The 23,195-nt window shown below is 40.3% G+C and overlaps 1 protein-coding gene across 2 annotated transcripts; it reads left to right on the forward strand.

Annotated features, from left to right (window-relative positions):
* The first annotated feature begins 483 nt into the window (after positions 1 to 483).
* Positions 484 to 21,510, forward strand: znfx1 (zinc finger, NFX1-type containing 1). 2 transcript variants are annotated; one of them, XM_030051344.1, is made up of 19 exons: positions 484 to 609; positions 1,808 to 1,904; positions 1,988 to 2,859; positions 3,277 to 3,511; positions 4,036 to 4,388; positions 4,954 to 5,133; positions 5,455 to 5,561; positions 6,529 to 6,767; positions 6,928 to 7,050; positions 7,312 to 7,460; positions 7,809 to 7,952; positions 10,300 to 10,414; positions 12,559 to 12,788; positions 13,173 to 13,312; positions 13,927 to 14,059; positions 15,165 to 15,332; positions 17,777 to 17,887; positions 18,218 to 18,313; positions 18,633 to 21,510. In XM_030051344.1, the coding sequence occupies exons 2-19, from the start codon at positions 1,859 to 1,861 to the stop codon at positions 21,081 to 21,083; spliced, it is 5,892 nt and encodes a 1,963-aa protein (XP_029907204.1). In that variant the 5' UTR covers positions 484 to 609; positions 1,808 to 1,858; the 3' UTR covers positions 21,084 to 21,510. The 2 variants fall into 2 exon arrangements, with proteins under 2 accessions (XP_029907204.1, XP_029907205.1); XM_030051345.1 differs by having other exon boundaries at positions 1,811 to 1,904.
* The last annotated feature ends 1,685 nt before the right edge of the window (positions 21,511 to 23,195 follow it).

Consider the following 23,195-nt stretch of genomic DNA (forward strand, 5'->3'; position numbering starts at 1 on the left):
ATTTGCTGGGGGCAAATTGACCTTAACTGGAAAAAAAAAAAAAAAAAAAAAAAAAAGTTCTAAAATCTTTAGGTGACAGGAGGGTTAAAATGCACCTCTGGCCTACTTTTCACAGAGCCCCTCACTGTTGGCTGTGTTTTTTCTCTGTTCTTTCGAGATAAAATAATAAACAGCATTTCACTCATCGAATAGCTATTTTCCCTGACATGTAACTCAGTCTCTGTGTAGATAGATAGAGATAGGAATTTACGGTAATGACAGTGAGTAGTCTAGTGGAGACATGTCTGTAATGTAATTTAGAAATATCATTGTCATTGCTCGAATAGGCATGCAGTGGCTTGCTCTTGTGGGAAATGTGGGCTTTTGTACCACACCGGCAGTTTCTGTTTAAAAGAAATGTTCCGGTGAATCGAAAACGAAAATAACAACAGAGCGTTAAAGAGCGGCTTCCTGGAGTGAAGCAGTCAGAGCCCGCAGCGGCGCACAGGGAGAAGCGACAGCCGTGGACCGGAGTGACTCAGACGATTGTCATAATAGTGGCCTATGCTGTAGGAAATATAGAGAATGAATAGCTCATAACAATTTTATTTTAAGTGGATTTCCGTAAAGGTAAGTTATTTTGGGCTACTTTCTTGGGGGGCTCCTATTTTTTTTAGATGAATTAGATATATAAAATAGTATTGCAGATTAAAAAAAAAAAAAAGAAAGAAAGAAAAAAAAGTACAGTACGCGCACCACAATTTTGTCTACAATTAAGTCTACCTTAGGCTCATCATATTATAGGCTAGTGACTTTTTTATTGTGGGTTACAGCTTTTTTTGTGGCCATGCAAGGTCTATAATTGCTTTCAAGTTGTTTATCCATATCATTAATCGAGAATATGTGGTCTTGAGAAGCACCCATCTGCATTCTCCCACACAGTAAAACAAATACATATCAGGAAGCGCTGCTGTTTCATCAGCTGGTAACATATAACACCTTCCTGTGAAATGGAAACCTAAACTCCCATGCAGATCCTAGACGGGTCCAGTAGAGGGCGCACACATTTCCTCATTAGGGTTACCTTGGTTAAATGAGCTCCTATGCTTATGCTTGTGACGCCTCTAGGCCTTGAATTGAATTTGGTTTCAATGAAAGTTCTCACAGACATATGTGCGCAGACATATCATTACTGCATTGCTGCATTCCTGCTGCAGTAATTGGTTTATAAGATGGTTTGAATGAAAATGATAAACTTTCTGAGCTGTGACCTTACTGTGAATAGTGTGCTTTGGAAAAAGAATGGATGAGCTAATGGGATTTTATTATTTTAAGTAGTCTGTGACGTCCAAAGAGTATCAAATGGTCTAGATTTTTCCTAAACATAAAGTGCTGAGTAATTGGCATTTTATATTGCAATTTAATAGAAGGGAGGTTATTTTCATAAGCCTGGCGACAGTGATTGGTGTGAACTAACATTCCATTCTTCACACATCATACCTTCATCTTGTGGGAGGGAAGAGAAAGGGAGGAAGGATGGCCTCTTTGATCTCCTGAGACGGGATAAACATAAGATTTCCTCTCAGTTCACACAGTAATGTGACCTTGCAAAACATACTGATAATATGTGTGACAACACCTGCTGACGCAGCCAATCTTTAAAATTTTAATTTGAATTAAAAATTGTGTCTAATACCTTGCATTACACGTTTAGTATGCAGAAATGGCACATCACTGAATGTTATCTTGTAGGCTGCCTGTTGTGATGGGCGTCTAAGTTGATCATTTTCATTTTTAAAATTTCACTTTCCTTTTTCCCGTCACTCAGCAGTCATTGGTGTCACAGCCCTAAATTTCAAAGACATCACCCCGTAAGGGCATGGAAAGGCTGACTTTGAGAGCAGGGAGAAGACAGCCTAATCAGGGTAAATATGAATGGCATTTGAGTAAAGTACTTTTCTCCCCGACTGTTGCCATTGTCTCAATGTGTTAATGTTGCCTTTTCCAGATAATGACACTGGCCGAAATGAGAATGCCAACAGAGGAAGAAGGGGAGGACGAGGAAGAGGTGCACAGGGAAACAGGGTAGAGAACAGAGGGAATGATAGTGTAGCGGAGTGTCAGGGAGTAGGGGAAGGAAGAAGGTGGCCACAAAGCAATGGGAGAGGTCAAGGTCAAAGAGAAGACATCGATGGAGGAGAAGGGACAGGGGGCAGAGGGAGAGGGAGAGGCAGAGGAAGAGGAAAAGGAGCAGGAGGAGTAGACCCAGGGGGAGATGGAGGGAGAAGAGGAGGAAGAGGAGGCGGTAGGGGAGGAAGAGGCAGAGGGGAGGGTGCAGAGAGAGGAAGAGGTGCGATAAGAGGCAGAGGAGGAAGAAATGGAGAACAAGGTATACCTGAAAGAGGGGGAGTAAGAGGGGGTAGAGGGGCTGAAAGGAGAGGAGGACAACATATGGAGAGATTTGGAGGCAGAGGTGCAGAAAGAAGAGATGGCAGTGCAGGAGAGCTGAACACAGGGAGATCAAATTCCACAGGTGGGGGTGGCCACAGATTGGGCTACAAAGCATTAGAAGAGCTCTCTGGAAAAGACCCATCAGAGGTGGCCATCACGCTCTCTACTAACCCTGCCCTGCCAGGCCTTTTGGATGAGAGAGCAATGAGGCAGGACCTAGTGCAACTCCTCTGCTTGACACTGAGCAATGCCTTCAAATCACAGAGAGACAGGGGCACCCTACAACATCTGGCCAGCATAATCAAAGACTCAGGATTCCTCCGAACCATCCTACCCCACTATCTGGTGGGCATGGGATCAGAGTTCAGACCCGACCGCAGGGAACAGTACCCACAGCATCTGGACAACATCCTGGCACTTCTGTCCAATGTAAATGAAAGGATGAATGAAGCAATGTATGAATGAATTAGCCACTCGTTCAACTGGAAACTGACTTTATCTGCACTAAAATAATTGAGCAGAAAAAGTATTTTCTTACAGTCAATGCAAACAAAAGCCGTCACCTGAATAGCAGAGGCATGATTAATTGCTCTCAGCAGTGTTTCTGAGTACTGCAACGTAATAAATAGAATAACATTACCTGCAGTAAAATAAAGTAACTGTCAAACTAATGATGTCTTTGAAAGTAGTTCTGTCTACAAATAACTGTGCCAAACGAACATAATGAACATGTTTTTGAAATTAAATAGAATTACAATTTTGCCTGATTGCTTTTCTCTTCATTAAAAGTTGTTAATTATTCAGGTGAACCACAGTATATTTCAACACTGTTTCACTATTTATCAGGTGCTCAACATCTTCCCGGCTAGCTCAGTCCAGGCAGTATCTATGCTGGTGACTCTGCTTCAAGCTTCCATCAACATCCTCAGGGCATTAGGTGTGGGCATCGAGCCTCAAACAGAGGAGAAAGTAGAGAATCTCCAGGGCCTCATCAACCACCTCCAGGAAAGATCCAGGGAGGGGACCCTCCGCTCAGACAAGGACAAATATGCCCTTCTACCCACTGGTGGTGATAACCCAGGTAATAGCATTTTTTTATGAATCGATCCTTTATAAAGTTAACATTTTTATCTGTATATCCTGCACTATGGGGTGGGACGATTGTGTGGTGGTTAGCACTGTCACCTCACAGCAAGAAGGGCCTTGGTTTGATTAAGTGCCAGCATGTGGAGTTTGCATGTTCTCCCCATGTCTTTGTGGGTTTCCACTTGGAGCTCTGGTTTCCTGCCACAGTTCAAAGACAGGTGAATTAGAGATACTAAATTGCCCATAGGTGTGAATGTGCTTGTTTTTCTGTCTGGCCTGTGATGGACCGGTGACCTGTCTAGGGTGTTTCCCCTGCCTTCTGCACAATGAGCGCTGGGATAGGCTCCAGCACCTCCCATGGTCCATAAGGATAAGCAGTTTGGAAAATGAATGAATGATCCTGTACTCACCCAACACTGCAAAATCAAGCCTTTGAGGATTTTTCACAAGTTTGCAACAAATAATTTAACAAGTGTCTGAATAAAAATTCAATCTATCCTTCCACTACTCTTAACTCAGATGGGGAACACCAGCAGAACTTCAGAAACCTACCCATTTACCCAACACCCGAGGAGCTCCATCAGGACCAGAAACCCATCCTTAGACCGAACCTCATCTCTCAGCGCTACACCAACACCCACATCTACCTTGATACACACTTCCGGCTGCTGAGAGAAGACTTTGTGCAACCACTGCGTGAAGGGATCCAGCAGTTGCTTTCAAGCCATCTCAACATGGGAAGGAACGACACCCCACTAAAGAGAAAGCGCTTTGATGATATCAGAGTGTATTTTGACACTCGACTGATGGTGCCACAGTGCACAAATGCAGGCCTAGCCTATACTGTTCAGTTCGACTCTAAGCCTCTTGAGGTTAGTATCCAAGTAGATTTAGATTGGTGTTTTATCATAATTTGATATTAATAAGATGTAGGACTAATTTAATAAAGCATGTTTTTATTTGATAGCACTGTGCAGTGTTAATATCCAACTTACTATCACCCTAATTGTAACACAAACCCTAATGCTAACCTTAACCCCAATTGAGACAAAGTTGATACTAAGTTAAAAGTACGTTGATAGTCTAATGAAACCAAGTTCAGTTATTTATATTAGACATGTTGATTTGAAATTTAACATCAACACTGACTTGTCCTTGAAACACAGCTGATCCAAATTTGATTCTGAGTTGAATATTAGCATTGGTCCAGATAAAGTGTGACTTACTGTATATTTTTATTATGATCTGCTGAAAAAAGAAAGCAAAAGAAAAAAAAAATCCATCAATCAGTCATCAAAAATGATTTAAAATCAATAAGGAACCTACGGAACTGACATTTTGAAATTTATAAGGGCCTTTTTCTATGAGAACAAGAAATTTAAAGATATAAATTAATAAATTGTATAATTAATAATACTCCTCCCATCTCTCCCGTAGTTTGTGCGCTGGCAGAATTCCAAGAGGTTGCTCTACGGTTCCCTGGTCTGCCTGTCATGTGATAACTTTGAGAGCACCCTGTTTGCCACAGTGTCAGACCGGGACCCCAATGATCTGCAGAGGGGCCAGGTCCAGATTATCTTTTCTGAAGAAAGCAGAGTCAAGTTGGCCAGAATTGAGGTGGGACAGTATACCGTGTTTAAAAGAGCTTCATTAGGGCACCATCCTAGGACATCACTATCAGCAGTTGTAAAAGATATATGAGGTCATGGTGTAACAAGCTATAATAGAAGTATAAATCATCATATTAATGCCACTCTTATTTATGCTTGCAGTGTTGTGGTGTTGTGGTGGTGTGTGGCTCCATCTTCAGTAAGAGCTGTATGGAAATTTCAGCAGTTCTCATGCGGGATAGATGCAGGATAAGATGCAGGATAGGAACTTCCTTTCAGGGATAGTAAAATTTACCTTGGCTTACCTTGAACTTATTGTATCTCACAGAAAGACCAGTCGTTCCTAATGGTGGAGACAACTGCCTACTTTGAGGCCTACCGTTATGTTCTGGAGGGCCTACAGGAGCATGATGAGGCTGATGTGCCCTTTCAAAGGTAGATTTGTGTGTGTGTGTGTGTGTGTGTAGAACAGTCTAGAATCTGTTGTTCCATCCCTTACCAAGCAGGGTAGATTACCATTTTTAAGAAGTCAAAGTCATCGTCATATAACCCTACAGCTGCTCTAAGACTTTACTGTGTGGGGACAGTTTCAAAGGCTCCCTTATCTCTTAGTCTGACTTCAGTTTTGTGGGAGGTGGTGTGGAAACTATCAGGGGACTTCATTTTCCTTAATTAGTCACCTCATGGTGGTATGAGCTATCACACATATATGAGTTCATAAATTAAAATGATCTTATCTGCACTCACAGTGCCCTGCCTCAGCCTTATATTTTGTGTTCAGAATGAACACAAAATTGTTCATTCTGAAAAATATTTCCATTCTAAATATTAAAATGATTGATGTGTTAAGTTTTAGCTCTAACTACACTATATACACTTGGGTTTAACCTCTAATTATGCATCCTGTTTTATGTTTTGCATGTAAAACCTTATTCTGCAAAGTGACTTGTGACTACTAATTGTATGTTTTTTGTCCATTTGGTTGCCAGTCTTTCTTTTCTTCTCCTTTCCTATCCTCTCCTCTCCTCTCTGTGTGAGCTTAATGATAATTTTAAACACAATGTCTTCCTCTAGTGGGTGGAAACTTTTACAAATAAAATATATACTGTACCAAAAACAGAAAAAAATACACAAAAACAGTTTTCTTTCATATGTTGTCATTTTAGACAAGTTGCCTTAGATGAACTGAGTTTTTTGTGACCTTAGTTATTGGTGAAAGCTTTCTTCAAGGAATGAGATAAAAAAAGTATTTGAATGCTGGACAGCCTTACAAGATTGTTCTAATGTGTCACCAAAAGCCATCAGTGTATTAATTATGACCCATTGTAAGAAGTCTTTGTATCCTGAAGTGCTGCTGATAAAGAATCCTAAAAAGATTTTATCCTATCTGTAACACTTCCAGGTACATAGTGGAATGCAGCCCAGATGTGCGGCCTCCAGCTTATCTGGCAAGAGGAGATACTTGCGATCTGTCATCCATTGCTGACCCTGAGTACAAGCACAGCATCAAGCCTTTTCACAGTCTGAAGCCAGAGGCCTGGCCTAGGATGGAGGAACTGGGCCTGGATGAGTCTCAGATGAGAGCCCTCCAGATGGCCCTCACCAAAGAGCTGGCCATCATACAGGGACCTCCTGGCACTGGTAAGGCATTAAGAGGTCAATGTGCGAGAAATGATTGGATTTAGTTACTAATGAATATTTATCAGTTTTGCTCCATCTTGATCAATGCTGTACATCACACATCAAAATATCAAGCAGTTTCTACCTTTACTTGATGTTGCTTCCATCCTTGTGCTCTCAGGAAAAACCTATGTTGGCCTGAAGATTGCCCAGGCTCTATTAACTAATGAGCACCTTTGGAGCAATGGAACTCCAGTGCTGGTGGTGTGTTACACGAACCATGCCCTGGATCAGTTCCTTGAAGGTATGCATCAGTGCCAGCTCAAAGACATTCAAAGAGGTCAGGCGACCTCACAGATCGCAGGTCTAACAGAAATCATTCTTGGCAGGTGTTTTTGTTTACATGCTGAAGTGTTGGGTAATGGGTCATAGATACTGCTACAGTGGTCCAGTAATGACTTTTATTTGAAACCTCCTGCTGTGTGCCCTGAGATGGGAGATGAAAACAACAGTTTTTCCATTTTCAGTGAATGTGATGTACAGAGAGTTTTCTTCTGTATCAAAGGCATCCATAGGTTTTTGCCACGGGGCATAGTGAGAGTTGGAGGCCGCAGCAACAGTGATATCCTGAAGCGTTTCACTCTGCGGGAGCTGACCCAGTCACATGGCTTCAGACGCAGTCTGCCAGGTCATCTGCGTTTTGCTTGCAGTGAGGTGAGCTCATCATGAGGATCTGTCTAATTTATCAGATGTGACTATTTCATATTACCTCTAAGAAACAAGGCTAGCACTCACACAAATCTAAGTTGAGGTTTTGGAGCTCATTTGCACCTCATGTTTCCTACCTGCATGGGGGAGTTTTAAGAACCTAGGAATGGTTACACTTTGGATGAAATGTTGTCGATTTACAACCTTAATGTTGTAGTACTTTTTAAACACTCACACTTTAACTTCTCCTAGGTCATGTTGGCCTACTGGAGCTCCACAAGCTCTAGTATGCTGGCCGCATTCTGGTGTCTTTCAACCACAAGATCACTGTATTCACTGTATTGTGTTTTTCAGATTTATAAGAGGCTGCGAGAGGTGGAGACAGAGATCGAGAGTCACGGTAAGAGGCTGGAGTGTAGTCTGAAGGGGGTCCTGCGAGAAACCTTCCTACAGAAGTTCATTTCAGAGATGCACTGGATCAGCCTGCACTCACCGCCAGTAAGTCCTGTTTGTGATTAACCTCCCATACTTTGGGTGTGCAAGTAATGACTATGAATGAATATATGAAGATGGAAAATGGATGGAAAATGGTGCAACTTTTTCAGTTTATGAAAACTCAAAACAAAACGATAAAAATCATTAGTCAGTCCTTTAATTCCTTGCGTTAAGTGAGTCAATATCAATATAGGGTACCATTTGGTGTCCCAGGCAGAAATCACTCACTTTTCATGAAAAATTTGCAAAATAACAAAACTCTGAGGGTTTATTATAAATGGCCAAACATTTAAACACACATTGGTACAGAGATACATCTTTAAAAGGGTGTTTTTCATATTTAAAAAAAATTTCTATGATTAGATGCATGTGATTTTGCCATGTCCCAAACTCCTCTCTACTAACTTCACTGTGTGAAATAAGTAGATAAATGATATACAATGTACAAACCTTTTACATGCTCTTGTTGCTCTCATCAAGTACTTGAATAAAATGAGTCAATTGGATCATTTATGGTCTAATGTAATAATAATAATAAACGTTTTGCATGTGTCCCTGGATTTGCTGTCCACCCTGTCATTAGGTGGTTACTGCCACTAAAAGAAACCACCAGCTGTAATCAGTGACATCACTACCACTGCTTTGTCTTTTACAAATGGAGTGAAGAATAGCTCATGCAGAGAGACTACATATCAACATTTATATTTTGACATTTTCATCATTTTATGATTGAACTTGAATGTGTTCAATCTTAATGTGTCCACCCTGTCATTGCAAAATATGAATCTATATAAATGCTTTTCAGAAATTCAAAATATGTTTGTTAAAGTATACACAGTCACCTTCCTAACTGATACATGTTGCTAGCTAATGGCCCACCATGTGCTCATTAAATGCAAACTTCAGCCAGAAACATCCACCCTGTCATTGTCCACCCTGTCATCAAGTCTAGTTTTATAACAGTTTTATAAGTTTTTCAGTGTTCCAGAAGTCAAGTGGAGGACAAAACATATGCAGAGAAAGAAACCATTTGAAAGGATACCTATGTTTATACTTTTTGTGGTAGGCCTACATTTAGGGACCAACATGTTTTTGTTTTGTTTATATCAATCTTGTTTGTTCCTCTAGTTGAAGGTTTTATTTATTTAATTTGCTGTTGTTGAGTGTCATTTCCAAATGTAGCCTACCTGTGCACAATTAAAAATACAGTAGGTGAAAAAAGTCATGTTTTGACAAAAAACATTTGTTGACAAAACCATAACATTGTCCACCCCGTCATGTCATTGTCCACCCTGTCATGTTCATGTTTTATGTGAATAAATAATTATTTTCACAAGTTATCAAAACCTTTTGTGTGATTTTGCTCTGAAGAGATTAGGGCCAAACAGTATTATTTCAAAGTTTGACCAGATACCTTTATTTATAGAGTTTATTCAGAAAAGAAAGTACAACTTTCACAGATTTTACATATACAAACATATTTTTCCATAATTTCTGTATTTTTGAGAGATGTTTTCCAGAAACTAAAATATATTCCTGAACGAGGGACCAAATACCTTTCTGAAAATGTACATTTTGTAATCAATATGATTAGAACATATTTACTCTATTTAGAAATTGTCCCATGACAGGGTGGACACATTTTGCAATTCACTTGTACTTTCTATTCTTGCAGTCAATTTATAAAAGGTGCAGGAGCTTGACCAACATGCATTTCTAACAGCTTAAGGTCTACTTTATACAATGGATATGGAGTTCAGTGGAAAATCTCATCTTTTTTTTTGTGTCATTGGGAAGTCTCAAAGGCACTCTATACTGATATTGACTCAAGTGCATTATCACCCAATTTGAGAGCAAGAAAAAATAATCTAATCCTTCATTTTTATTTTATCAGTGCAGCCCCTTTTTCCTTTATTTTGTGATTGATGTATCAACCTTTACTTGTATAGACAAAGAATACAAGCTCCTCCTTTTTTTTTTTTTTTTTTTTTTTTCAAGCTGCTCATATAAAATAACTAAACACCTCGGGCACTCCACCACTTTGGCATTAGAGATATTCTTTTTAAGCAAATTGTTTAGAGATGGACTTTTACCTTCCAGTCTGAATATATGCAAAGTGCTTTTACTTTGGAAGAATTTGAACAGGGTTAAGAAAACATTCTATGGAGGCAGATGCCAGAAAAATATTGGTGGTGCAGTGACCAAAATTATTCTGTCTCCAAGGTCATGTAAAACCATACAGATTTAAGATTTGAATTTTTTGCATCCATTAATGGGTGGACAGATGACAACTGATTCAGACAGAAGACAAAGAAATGCAAACTCATCAGTTCATGTTTATGATTCATAGAGTCTGGATGATCTCATGACCTTTGCTAAGAAGAAATCCTCTGTGATGATGGAGTGGTTGGCTTTGGACTGTGTCTTCCAGCAGAGGGAGACAGAGGATGCAAATCCAGATGAAGGTAAGGCTTTTATGTGGTGGTGTCTCTCATCGACAGTGCAGTGTAAGAAGACCTCATAATTGGTTGTTTTAACGTTTTCTCTAGTATTGTCTAAACACCAGCCCAGCCACGAAAGCAGTGCTTAATCCCTAAAGCTTTCATTTATATTGCCTTGATTTGATCATTTTAGTCACACAAGGTTGATAGGCACCTTTTCATTTTATACAAGAACAAGCACTAACTATCTCAACAGTATTTACTGTACTTGCTTGCCAGTTGTGAGAATCATGAAAAATAATGTAACATGTGTAAGTGTTTTTCTATGCACCTGTAATTTTGTAGCAGACGGGAGACAACAAAGGGTTTAGAGTGGGACAAAATTACTAGTCCATTGTTTACACTTTCGGATAACAGCATAACCACTGACTCACAAAATAGCTTATAACAATAACAGATGATCATTTCATTTATTGCAATGCAATTGAAGTGGAATGATTATTTTAAACAGGAAGGTGTCATTTTTTTTTAATAGTTGTGAAGCATCAGGCTATTTAATACCTGCTTAGTGAAAGATTACATCAGGCTCCGACACTTTGTACAATGTTCTTCTTTTGTGTGTCTGCTGTGTTCTCTTGACTTTTTCTGTTAGTAGTCACCAAAAAACACAGCACACGTCCTGGATTTTTACCTGTGACTGGAGTGAACACAGCCACTATATGAAAACACAAACAAAAAAACAAAAACAAAAACAAGTGAACTAGACAGTGAATGAAGTGAGGGACCAGTATGCAAAGAGAGAGGAGCAAAGAAGCAGTGGTTGAGCGAGCTGGACAGTGAATGAAGAGAGAGAGAGAGTGGAAGTAGCAAAAACAAATGTTTTACAAAGGTTTTGTATCATCAGGACCACAAGAGGTTCTTCATTATACAGTAATAGCTATGCACAAAAATTTTTAGGATGCTATGCCCAGTAGTTTGTAAGATAAGCTGCGGACGGACACACACACGGACACACAGACAGACATACACACTAGACCAAATGCATGATCTCCTCCAGGCTGCTGTCTGACAGAGAAAATAAGTGTAACCTGAGAGTGACCTCACAGTCAAAAGTTTCAACACGCAGAGTAAAAAATTACCCTCAGTGGCATATGACATTAAAAAAGCCTTTTTGTAATGACAGGTTACTTTGATGCCGTTTGTGCATTCTAGGGTTAATAAAAATGTGCAGGAATGTGATGATTATGAGTACATGCATGGGTCAACCTTCATTACAAGCAAAATATTTTAATAGCATATGTGCATAATAGGTGATAATATGTTTAATGAGGCTGTAACAAGTGTGTTTAATTTTTGTTTTGAATAGTACTGCATTACTCATAATTCTTTGCTGTTTTTTCTTTTTTACTCAGAATGGAAAATATTAATATAATATGTTATTTTTTCTAATTCTGTGTGTGATGATTTCTTTGTGCAGACATAATTTACTGTTTTGATGTATTAAATGATATTGTCTTTTGGGTATAACAGACAACAAATAATCCACCACAAACAGCTGTTACCCTGTTCTAGTGTTAGAAGACGAGGGTTATAAGGTTATTGTGAAGGAATTTTCTCTTTAGCTGTAGGTCACATTTAGTTGCACCGATAAGATGTACTGTCTCCATGCCACCAAGGCCACAAGTCTGAGGCATGCCAGACAGAGGGAGACAAGGCCAGGCAGACTGACACCTTTCACAAACACAGAGCTGTTGACCTCTAACATATTTAGGTAATATATCTCCTCAGAATTGGTGTGGTACTACACAGCATTCACACTTGTAGCACTCATACTATCTTCTCCTCAGCTGAGCATCAATAAACATCCTTTAGCGTAAGACATCACAGTCTCCTGAAAATCTCCCTCACTCTGAGAGATGACCAGAACCTCGGTCTTTTCCATCACAGTTATAGACCTTTCATCAGTAAACATGCAATTCATCAAACACATTGACCGATATGTAGGCCTACTGGGAAAAAAAGTAAGGTGTGTTTTGTTTCCAGACTCAAACCCAGTCCCTTTGCATGTCCTCGCTCTGTGTGAGGTCTTACCATCCTACCATGTCAATGTGAACTTTCTGTATGTTTGTTGCACTTGGTGGACTTGGTGTTTCCAATCACTGTTTTAGATATGGGTGCAGACGAACCAATGGAGGTGGAGGAAGAAGACCTCCTTGAAATTGCAGAGGAAGCAGATCTGATCCAGGCAGAACGAATGATTGAAGACAACTATCATCACAGAGATGAGGAAAGGAAGAGGGATATGAGGAAGGCCATCAGAGAAGTAGAAGAATTGATGCTGGCTATGAACCTTGAAAAAACCGTAATACAGGCTGAGCAGAGTAATGAGGAATTTCAGGTACAATCTCCTGATTTGAACTCTTGTCTTATCTACAGCATACTGATGTAGTTGCAAGCTTATGCAGATTTTTATATCTTAATGCTCACCACAGTCTTGCACTGATCAATAGTGTGCCACACCTCTGAGGGAGGTTAAGTGTCTTGCATAAGAGCCCCCCCCCCACTACCACCATAGTTGTGTATGTACATCTCTGATACATCTCTGAAAACTGTTTTTTGTTTGTTTGTTTGTTTTTTAAACAGACTGAGATACGACATTGTTTTATTTTAAGCAGTGTTAAACACAAAATTGCCCCCTAATTATCTAGAATTTAATCCAGATTGAATTGTGGATGAACTGAGAATCTGGTTAAGATTGATTTCAAACTTCCTGTTTGTTCAGATGCAACGGGTCCAGAAGAAAAGAATGAAGAAAAAAATCAGGAAAGAGCTCAGTCAGAGCTCAGCTATGACTGAAACAGAGGAACGCACCATCTTGGATGTCTGGACCCTCAATCTGCAAGACAGATGGAGGCTGTATCGGTAGTCCTGTTTTTCTGTTACACTTTACTTTACACTTTTTATGCCCCTCTTTCTTGACCCCTATTTCTCTGCTGTCCCACAATGCTTCCCCCCTATTGTTTTATTCCACCTCCCTTACATTTCTCTCCTCCTTACTATAGCTTCTCTCCATTTCATTTTTTCCTCCTTCCTCCCTTCTGTTTTCTCCCTCACTCCCTTTCCTCCCTGAAGCAACCTCAGTCTGGAAGAACTACCGTCTATTCCCAGTGTGTATAATTAAGTCAACTAATCACCAGGAAAATGTATCCCAGAGGATCTTCTCACCTCAGAGAGCCAAGATATAACTCTAAATTTTTATCACCATGGAAACAAGATTGCAAAGACTCATGTTTACATTGTCTTAATTATCATTTGAACTAACAAATAGGGTAATTTCCTTCCAAGAGAGGTAAAATATGTTGTGCTATAATTTGTTTGACTAGACAGTACTATTAAGCAGCAAAACTCCTGTACTGTTGTTTTTGATCTCAGCTTTTAATTAGTCCACATGCTGTCCAAATAATGAAGGTGCTCAACTTCTCATATAGGTGAGCCGAATGTCATACTGTTTAACTATTCGTACTTTTTGTCTTCAGGTTGTGGGTGACGCGCTTCAGGGTAGAGCTTCGTACCAAAGCCCTAGAGTCTGAGCGAGCCTATCAGAATGCAGTAGACAGATTAGCTGATGTGCGGCGCCGTGAGAGCCTCTGCCTTCTCAAGGAAGCCAAGGTACAGTAATAGTTAGTAGCAATGTAATTTTTACAATGGTAAATAGTACCAATAGGGATTTTAGAAATGCAGTATCTACTGTTTGCTCAAACCTTTGGGGGAAAAAATAAATAATTATGGAAAAAGTAGCATTATCAACATTTAAAACTATATTTAACAATGTAAAATAATAAATTCTAATAGTTGCATCTGTCAAGGTGGAAGTTAAAATAGAATTTCATATTGAAATATTTTTTCCTTATTGTAATTTATCAGTGGATTAAGTGGTCCAAAAATGAGTCAGACATGGGAATGATAGAGTGGTATAATCTGCAAGCTGAAGGTGCATCATTCACTCCATTTCACAAGAGCAGGCACGCTTAGTCTGAAGCCTCACTGAGAATTTGCTACTGTGCCAGCTCATGTTCAGTGCATGCATATTTGTGTGCACATGCACCAGCACAGGATTTCACAAGATCAAGCATCAAACAGAGGAGATGTTGCACATCTTGCATTCTACCTTAGCCCACTAACAGCCTTTCTGTGGTTCGAATACACCTCCCTGCAGGAAAGTAGAGCCCAGCAACAGCCATTGCGTGTGGTCCCAGGAACCATGCAAGATGCTCTTGTCTCCAGAATTTTATCGCAGATCTTCAGTTTTGACTGTTTGTTTGCTTTAGCTGCCTTCATGCTCCCTAATTAGTAAACAAGCTATAAATACACAATAGTCAAGATAGTAAACTGTAATATGGTCATGATAAATCCTGCTGCTAACTAATCAATAAATTATGTCATCCATAGCTGAATACATCCCTACACATCTGTACATACAAACAGTCTGTGTCGAGTTAGCTAGCCAAATTGCCTCAAGTTCTACCTTGATTTTCATGCATGCACGTTTCAACAACAGACGGAGGGACTTAGGAAAATTGAGTAATCTTGGGGAGTTTGGAGGAAAAAAAACATTTTTTTATTTATGTGTTATAAAAAAGTGATGTTTGATAAATAGATAAGTTAGATAAATAAAAAGATGTGCTTAACTGGAGATGCCGTCATACGTTTGTCATCATTTAAGATAGCAGGTCTTGGTTTGGTATGGTATAATGACAGACTATCTGTCCATCAGGTCATTGGCATGACAACAACAGGGGCGGCCAAGTACCGGAAGGCTCTACAGGAAGTGCAGCCACGGCTGGTGATTGTAGAGGAGGCTGCAGAAGTCCTGGAGGCCCATACCATCACCACGCTGAGCCATGCCTGCCAGCACCTCATCCTCATAGGAGACCACCAGCAGGTAAGAACCCAGGAACACAAAGACAACATTTCTATAACTATAGGTGAGCCTGTATCTCAGGAGTTTGCACAAGATTACTTGCGCAGTGGTGTTTTTTAATAAGCCTTAGACTGAAGTTACTCCATTTAGGTCCTGTGTTGAAAATTTAAACAACCATTGTCGTGAGGAATTGTGTGTGTGTGTGTGTGTGTGTGTGTGTGTGTCTGTGCCTGTGCCTGCACCCGTACACTGATGCATATACACCCCCAAATGCATGCGCACAAATGTGTGTGTATGTTTGTGTGTGCGTGCACAAATTTGCCTTGGGGGAAAATGGATGCTCGTCAAAAATGCATGCCATGCCATTACCAATTCGCAGGGTAGAGCAAGTGAAGTGTGGAGTTATATGTTGGACATCAGTAGACTATTACAACAACTTGTCAGTGCCTGCCAAGGACATATGGCCAGGCAGGCTGTCCAGCAATCTGCAGTATGGGATCACAACTACACACAGTTCCACCACACATCTTAATATTCTGCCTTTGTATCTTCTTCCTTTATAACTTCTGTCTGCTCTTTCCATGTTTAATGGAACCTTTACACAATTAATGCTTGTTGTCCCCTGTGCACACATGAATTTATGTAAGCACTTTACATAGCCAAATGTACCAGACATACCTACTGTTATACTGAAAGTCTAGCCAGCATAGGAATTGAATTCGAAATAGAGTTTGACTTTAAAATTGCTCTTAATGTAACTTGGACAGTCATCAATTGGAATTCAATGGCCATTTTCATACATCAGTTGCATTAGATTAAAATGGAACTGACTCACCACTTTGCCTAGAGCTGCAGCACTCTTTCTCTCCCTCGCTCTCTGTTTGAAAAAGGTGTGCCCAATTTAATTTACCAGACACATGAATGGCTAGAAGCATATAAGTGTAGATTAGAGGAGAGACAGAGGGATGAGGATATAGATGTACTGTCACATTAGGGGTTCAGTTTAGCAATGCCTTACTGTATTTCACATTGACCAGTAATTCTCTATACTCTCTTCCATACCTGCATACTTTTCTCATGCAAATATATGTTTTGTTGATCTTGGTTACGTTAAGGTACTACTACTCTGTGACCATGGTCATGCATTTTGATTCATTGTGTGCCCATCCACCAGAGTTGAATTTAAACTTATTACTTTTGTTACAGAGCATAAACAACATTTGCAATTCTCTCTCAAGGTAGGGAAATAAATAGATACACAAAAAACAACCAAACAATTAAATAAATAAATACATCTAAGATGTAAGTTACTTTAAGTACCTACTAGTCTGTCTATTTTATAATTTTATACCAGTTTGAAACTGTTCTGACTCTGAACAGTCTGACTCTATGAACAAGTGTTTAGTGCTTTGTTTTTGTCAAACTTAAAACTTTAATCTGTGCATGTAATAGAGGTGGATGGATCACACTTTCAGAGTAAAATAAGCTTTGGCATTGTTGTGCTGTTCATTAATCACAGGTTTGGTGTTGAATCAAGCAGAACACAATGGCTCACATTTATACTAGAATTTGTCTTACCTCCCCCACACCCCTCCCACACACTGGGCACACTCTGTCCTCTAGCTAAATAACATGCACGAGCATGCATGTGCACACACATACACAAACACACACATGTACACACACACACACACACACACACACACACACACACACACACACACACACACACACACATACACACACACACATATACACAGGCAAAACAGTGAAAAAGTAAACAGGACAGCAAAAGAAAGTTAGGCTGCATTTGCATACATTCTATATTCACTTCTAGTGACCCTACAACAGAAAGATAATGCAGAGTATTGTTCAGCACAGCAACAATAAGTTGGTCTCATCCATTCTAGCCTTGTGAGATACTGTGGCTTTGGCCTGTGTCCAGTCACTGTGTAATCACTGGCATCTAGTTAGTATTTTGTATATAGACCTTGCCCTCAGCCTCACTCAAATTCCAAACTATGTACCTACCTTAATTATGTGACCATGAAAGCTGAATACCATTTGCTCTTATCCATCACTTGAACAGGATCCACATCAGGATATTAGGTGGAGGTAGAACGGCTATGGATATCTCATCCCTGAATTAGTTGCTGACATGGTTTTGATCTTGGTATCTGTGATACACTGAAATATTCTAACCAAATAACCCTACCAGTTTACATTAGTCTAAAGTGCACAGCACTATTGGCTGTTGATTCTGCATGTTTGTATGACAGGAGAAAAATCTCAATTAATGAATTTTGTAGTTGAATGAGAGAGGCCATCAATGGTAAATTAGCAAATTTTCAAAAAAAAAAAAAAAAGAAAAGAAAAGAAACTGACATAAAGAATTTCCAAACATCATTAACAGTAATATGTGTAGAATATGTGTGGACAATCATCAGTATTCTTTCTTTCTGAAGCTGCGTCCCAGTGCCACGGTATACGAACTGGCAAAGAACTTCAACCTGGAGGTTTCCATGTTTGAGAGGCTGGTGAAGATGCAGTTTCCCTATGTCAGACTCAACTACCAGGTTTGTTTTACTGGAATTACCAGTTGCCTTTTATATTGGTATGAGTAATATTCTGTCAACAAAATGCTGACATTCTTGAAATAGTGTGCTTAAGGACAAAATAAAATCATGATGCAATATTTTCATTTTTTTTCTTTGCTTATGTAGCTTATGTTTGATTTTGAAAATGTGGGTGCTTGTATGTGCATTGGCTTGTGTTCTGATGTGTCTACCTGTTTTTGTCTGTGTGTGTGTGTGTGTGTGTGTGTGTGTGTGTGTGTGTGTGTGTGTGTGTGTGTGTGTGTGTGTGTGTGTGTGTGTGTTGTTTGTTTGTACCTCTTTTCTCTGCAGCATCGTATGGCACCAGAAATTGCCCGTCTCCTGACCCCACACATCTACTCTGAGCTGGAAAACCACTCCTCTGTTATGAACTATGACAACATCAAGGTGTGTTTTGTATTTATATGGTTTCCTGCTGCGTATCAATTCTCTTTGCTTTTCCTAGCAGTGCATACCTGTTTACTTTTCTGCACAGACATAAAAGCATCTGCATGTGCTCTTAGGCTTTCAGATCTATTTAGAGTCTTGGATGAAGTTTGGTCTTATAAAATGTATTATCCATTTGGTCAAAATAGTGTTTTCCAAGCTGTTTGATGAATGGTAGATGAAAAAGATTTATCCAAGTATACAAAATTGGAATTCAAGTCAATATAATATAATGAATATATCAATTATGTTTAACAATTTCACAACTATTGTCATGCAGGGCCTTAATACAAATTTGTTCTTTGTGGAGCACAACTACCCAGAGGAAGAGATCAAAGATGGAAGAAGCCATCAGAACCGACATGAGGCCATGTTTGTAGTTTCTCTTTGCCGTTACCTCGTCTTGCAGGACTACAAACCAGAGCAAATTACCATCCTCACAACCTATACTGGCCAGCTGCACTGCCTGCGCAAGCTTATGCCTGCCAGTCGCTTTTCAGGGGTCAAAGTACATGTGGTGGACAAGTACCAAGGAGAAGAGAATGACATTGTTCTGTTGTCCCTGGTTCGCAGCAACAAGCAGGGCAAGGTTGGTTTCTTAAACATCCCCAATCGTGTATGTGTAGCCTTGTCACGAGCCAAGAAAGGTCTCTATTGTATTGGCAACAGTGCAATGCTGGGCCAGGTAAAATTGTGGAGCAACATCTTTCACACACTCAGAGAGAAGGGCCAGATTGGCACGGCTCTGACCCTAAGTTGTCAGAACCATCCAGACAGACAGATCAAAGTGTCCTGTGCCGAGGATTTCAACCAAGCCCCTGAGGGAGGCTGCAAACAACCCTGTGAGTTCCGTTTGGATTGTGGCCATGTTTGCACAAGTGTATGCCACCCTTATGACCCTGAGCACAAAAAGTACAAGTGTGGCAAGAAGTGTCAGAGAACTTTATGTGATCTGGGACACAAGTGCACTTTTGTGTGTCACAAACCCTGTCCTAAGGAATGTCCAGTGATGGTTGAGAAGATCATACCTAAGTGTCAACACAAACAGATGGTTCCTTGCCACAAGGACCCACAGATGTTTGTATGCCAGGAGCCCTGCCAGAAGATACTCCCATGTGGACACCAGTGTGATTCAGTTTGTGGGGCTCCATGCACTAGTATGTGCAAGGTGAAAGTCATGTTAAAACTATCCTGCGGGCACAGTCAACAAGATGCTTGCTATTACAAAGAAATGGGACAAGAACCTGACTGTCGGACCCCATGTAACCAGCAGCTAAAATGTGGCCACAGCTGTACTGGTAATTGCCACCACTGCTATCAAGGGTGCTATCATGAACCCTGTTTTCACAAGTGTGAACGTCTCCTCATTTGCTCCCACAAGTGCAGGGAACCCTGCACCCGTGATTGCCCCCCCTGTAGGATGCCATGTGAGAATCGCTGTGTCCACAGTAAGTGTACAAAGCCCTGCGGGCAGCCCTGTGCTGCTTGTGCTGAGCCCTGCGCTTGGCAGTGCCCTCACCAGAGCTGTAGTAAGCTTTGCCATGAGCCATGTGATCGTCCACCATGCAACCAACCCTGTGGGAAGATCCTGCCCTGTAACCACCCCTGCATAGGCCTGTGTGGAGAGGAATGCCCAAGTAAATGTCGTCTCTGTGATCATGATGAGATCACAGAGATTTTCTTTGGCACTGAGGATGACCCTATGGCTCACTTCATTCAACTGAGGGACTGTGGACACATCTTTGAAGTCACAGGCATGGACCACTACATGGGTATGGATGAGAATCAGCAGGGTAATGAAGAAGAGCAGGTGGCCATAAAACTGAAAGAGTGTCCCAGGTGTCGAACCCCAATCCGCAAGAACACCCGCTACGGATCCCATATCAACCGTAGTTTGGCTGCAATAGACAAGGTAAAGGAGAAGATAAATGGACCTCAGACAGATATTGCACAGAAGACAGCAGACCTTAAAAAACAATGGAGAGAAAATGAAGGCATGTCAACGGTTATGAAAGATGAATATATGCAAATCAGCAACAGATTGACAGCCTCCTATCTCACAGCAAATGACCTGTGGATCCTGGAGAACAAGATGGCTCTCCTAATGAAAGTTGAAAAGCTACTGCAGATTCAAATGAAACAAATGTCTGTGATGCAAGGTATCAGTTTTCAGGAGAAAGTTGAGAGGTTCCTGAAGTGGCTTATGAACCCCCAACAAAAATTCACAGACCAGCAGGGCTCAGATTTGGAAAGGGAGCTGGTGAGACTCTCCTTCTTGGCTGAACTCAATGCCCGTTGTGAAATGGCAGAAAAAAGAGGCCTAGGTCTCAAAGTTCACCTTGAGATACGTTTTATAAGGAAGTTTCTGGAAAAGCTTGGCCAATTCACTGAGCAAGATGAACACCTGGTGAAACAGGCCTTAAAGGATCTGGAGGACAAGCTGCCACGCACAGGCCTTGGGATCAGTGATGAAGAGAGAAAGATGATTGTCTCAGCATTTAAAATGCCACCTGGACATTGGTACAAATGTGCTAATGGCCATGTCTATCTTATAACTGAGTGTGGAGGGGCTATGGTGAGTCGACGCTGTCCCGATTGCAATGCTACTATTGGGGGGGAGAGCCATGCACTGGCCGCTGGCAACCAAGTTGCCACAGAGATGGATGGGTCACAGCACCCTGCTTGGTCTGAGGCCAACAACATCCTAAACTTTGAACAGTTGGACCTTTGATGCCCATTTTCATGTTGAGTTGCAAAATAACTTCCAGCTGAAGGCAATAATTTTCTGACATATTAATGTAAATAAATGTACAAAATGCTATTCAGTAGTTTCAGTATAACAATCCATGCTTGTTTGTTTGGGGGCATGGCAGGACTTGCAGCGCTCTTGCAAAATGATGGCTAGGAAATACAGAATCCCACAGCAATGAATGGATGAATATATAAACAAATCACAGATTATCAATTTAAGTGTGTAATTGTGAATTTTTTAAAAAACATTTTTATATAGGCATATCATACATCTTAGCATTAATGTAGTGCAGTCATTTTTTTGTCATTGTCATTTCATTTTTTCAGTATTATTTTTTCCCCATTTCATAAGCATGTTATATTATCAATATCCTAAGTTTTTTTGTTTTGTTTTGTTTTAATATTGATTCTGCATCCATGTTTTGTCACAGGCTGTTAAGAGTTAGTAATTGTAGGATGGTAACATGTTATACAAATCAAATGTAATAGTTAAAATAAAGATTTTAACCTCTGATGACTTTAAGACTCCCGTGCAAGTCTGTCAGTACCTTAACAATAGGTGGCAGTAAAACACTGCAGAAGAATAAATAGAAAAATGATATTTCAACATGCTTGCAACTTGCTCAAATGGAATAAGAGGAATCTGAACTTAAAAGTGCATTTCTTTCTTTTTTTTATTTTATGCACACATAGGCACATGACAGAGAAATATTTTCAGGGAAAGCAGTGTATTCTGATAGAAGGTTGCTTAGGATATAATGGAGTTAGACTGAATTAAATGTAGATATCTAAGTCTGTGTCAGCTAGAGTGGAGAATAGAGTGCTTAGGGCCAGAAGGCAGAGTGTGGGTTTTTATTTTCTCACTGCTTGCGTATGGGCCTTCATTGACTGATTGCACTAAGATGAGTAGAAATTACTGTGAAATCCTGGTAATCCTTGGTAATATACTTGACACACACACACACATGCATGCACCACATGTGCATGTGGCATACATTAATATATAGACGCATGGGCATGTGCACACACACAACCATACACCGTACAAAGGAGCAGCATCAGAAAACACCATTTATGCATCATTTACAGGATTGCTGTTGTGAAGTATTAGCTGCATGCTGCGACATGTCCTTCTCTCTCTCACTGAAAGCATAAAATTCTCTCTCTCTCTCTCTCTCTCTCCCTCTCTCTCTCTCTCTCTCTCTCTCTCCCTCTCTCTCTCTCTCCCTCTCTCACCAAAACGTTAATCATAGGTGCCTCCGACAAAATCTCTCACAGCAGTGAAAACAAGGCCCCAAACCTGAAAATGGCTACAATTCCTCTTTCATAAATGCAGGACTCCCATTTGCTGACTTTCATTTTGGCATTTTGCAACAGCTTGCATCACTTTATTACATGATGAATGTCTCCCTGTCACAAAACCAGCTCCAATGCAAACTGTACTCTCTGCAGAAAAAAAGGAACAACAAAAATATACTGTCAAGACAAGTGGTAAAAATGAGCAAACTTTAAACGGATGCCACTCTGTCAGTATTTATAGGGTTCAGGTATCAGGCTGAGAGTTGGACTAAAGGAGGCACTGCAGAAAAATGGTAATATCCTACAGGGCACACCATCTCATTTATCATGTCAGGTGGCCTTAAAGGATGTTATTGTCAGAGTTTCAGCAAGTCTGGGCCAGCACTAAAACCTACAAAGTTGTTCTCTTCCACTGTACACTATGTGGTTTGATCACTGTCTGTAGCAGAACTGATGTGACTGAGAGGGGTGGGGGAGGTGGAAACAGCAAAGTTGAAACAAGGAGGAGCTGACACATCAAGCACTGAGCTGTGAAGAGAAGAGAAATACTGCAGGGAACGTGAAAGGTAACATCTTAAAAGGAAAATTCTCCTTAAAACAAAATTCACATAAGCTGCTCCTCTGATCTCAGACAGTACAATCAATATTTGTGAACTTGAACAACTCTCCACGAAAAGCAGCAACCAGAAGACTGAGACCCTGTGATGTCAACAAGAATAACTTTTTGGACTGGAAAATTGCCATTGCTGCGACACTGTTTTACTTTTCAGCCAGTGTAGATGTGTAACAAACT

The sequence above is a fragment of the Myripristis murdjan genome, chromosome 5 (assembly GCF_902150065.1).
Source record: "Myripristis murdjan chromosome 5, fMyrMur1.1, whole genome shotgun sequence".
In the NCBI taxonomy this organism is placed as follows: Eukaryota; Metazoa; Chordata; class Actinopteri; order Holocentriformes; family Holocentridae; genus Myripristis; species Myripristis murdjan.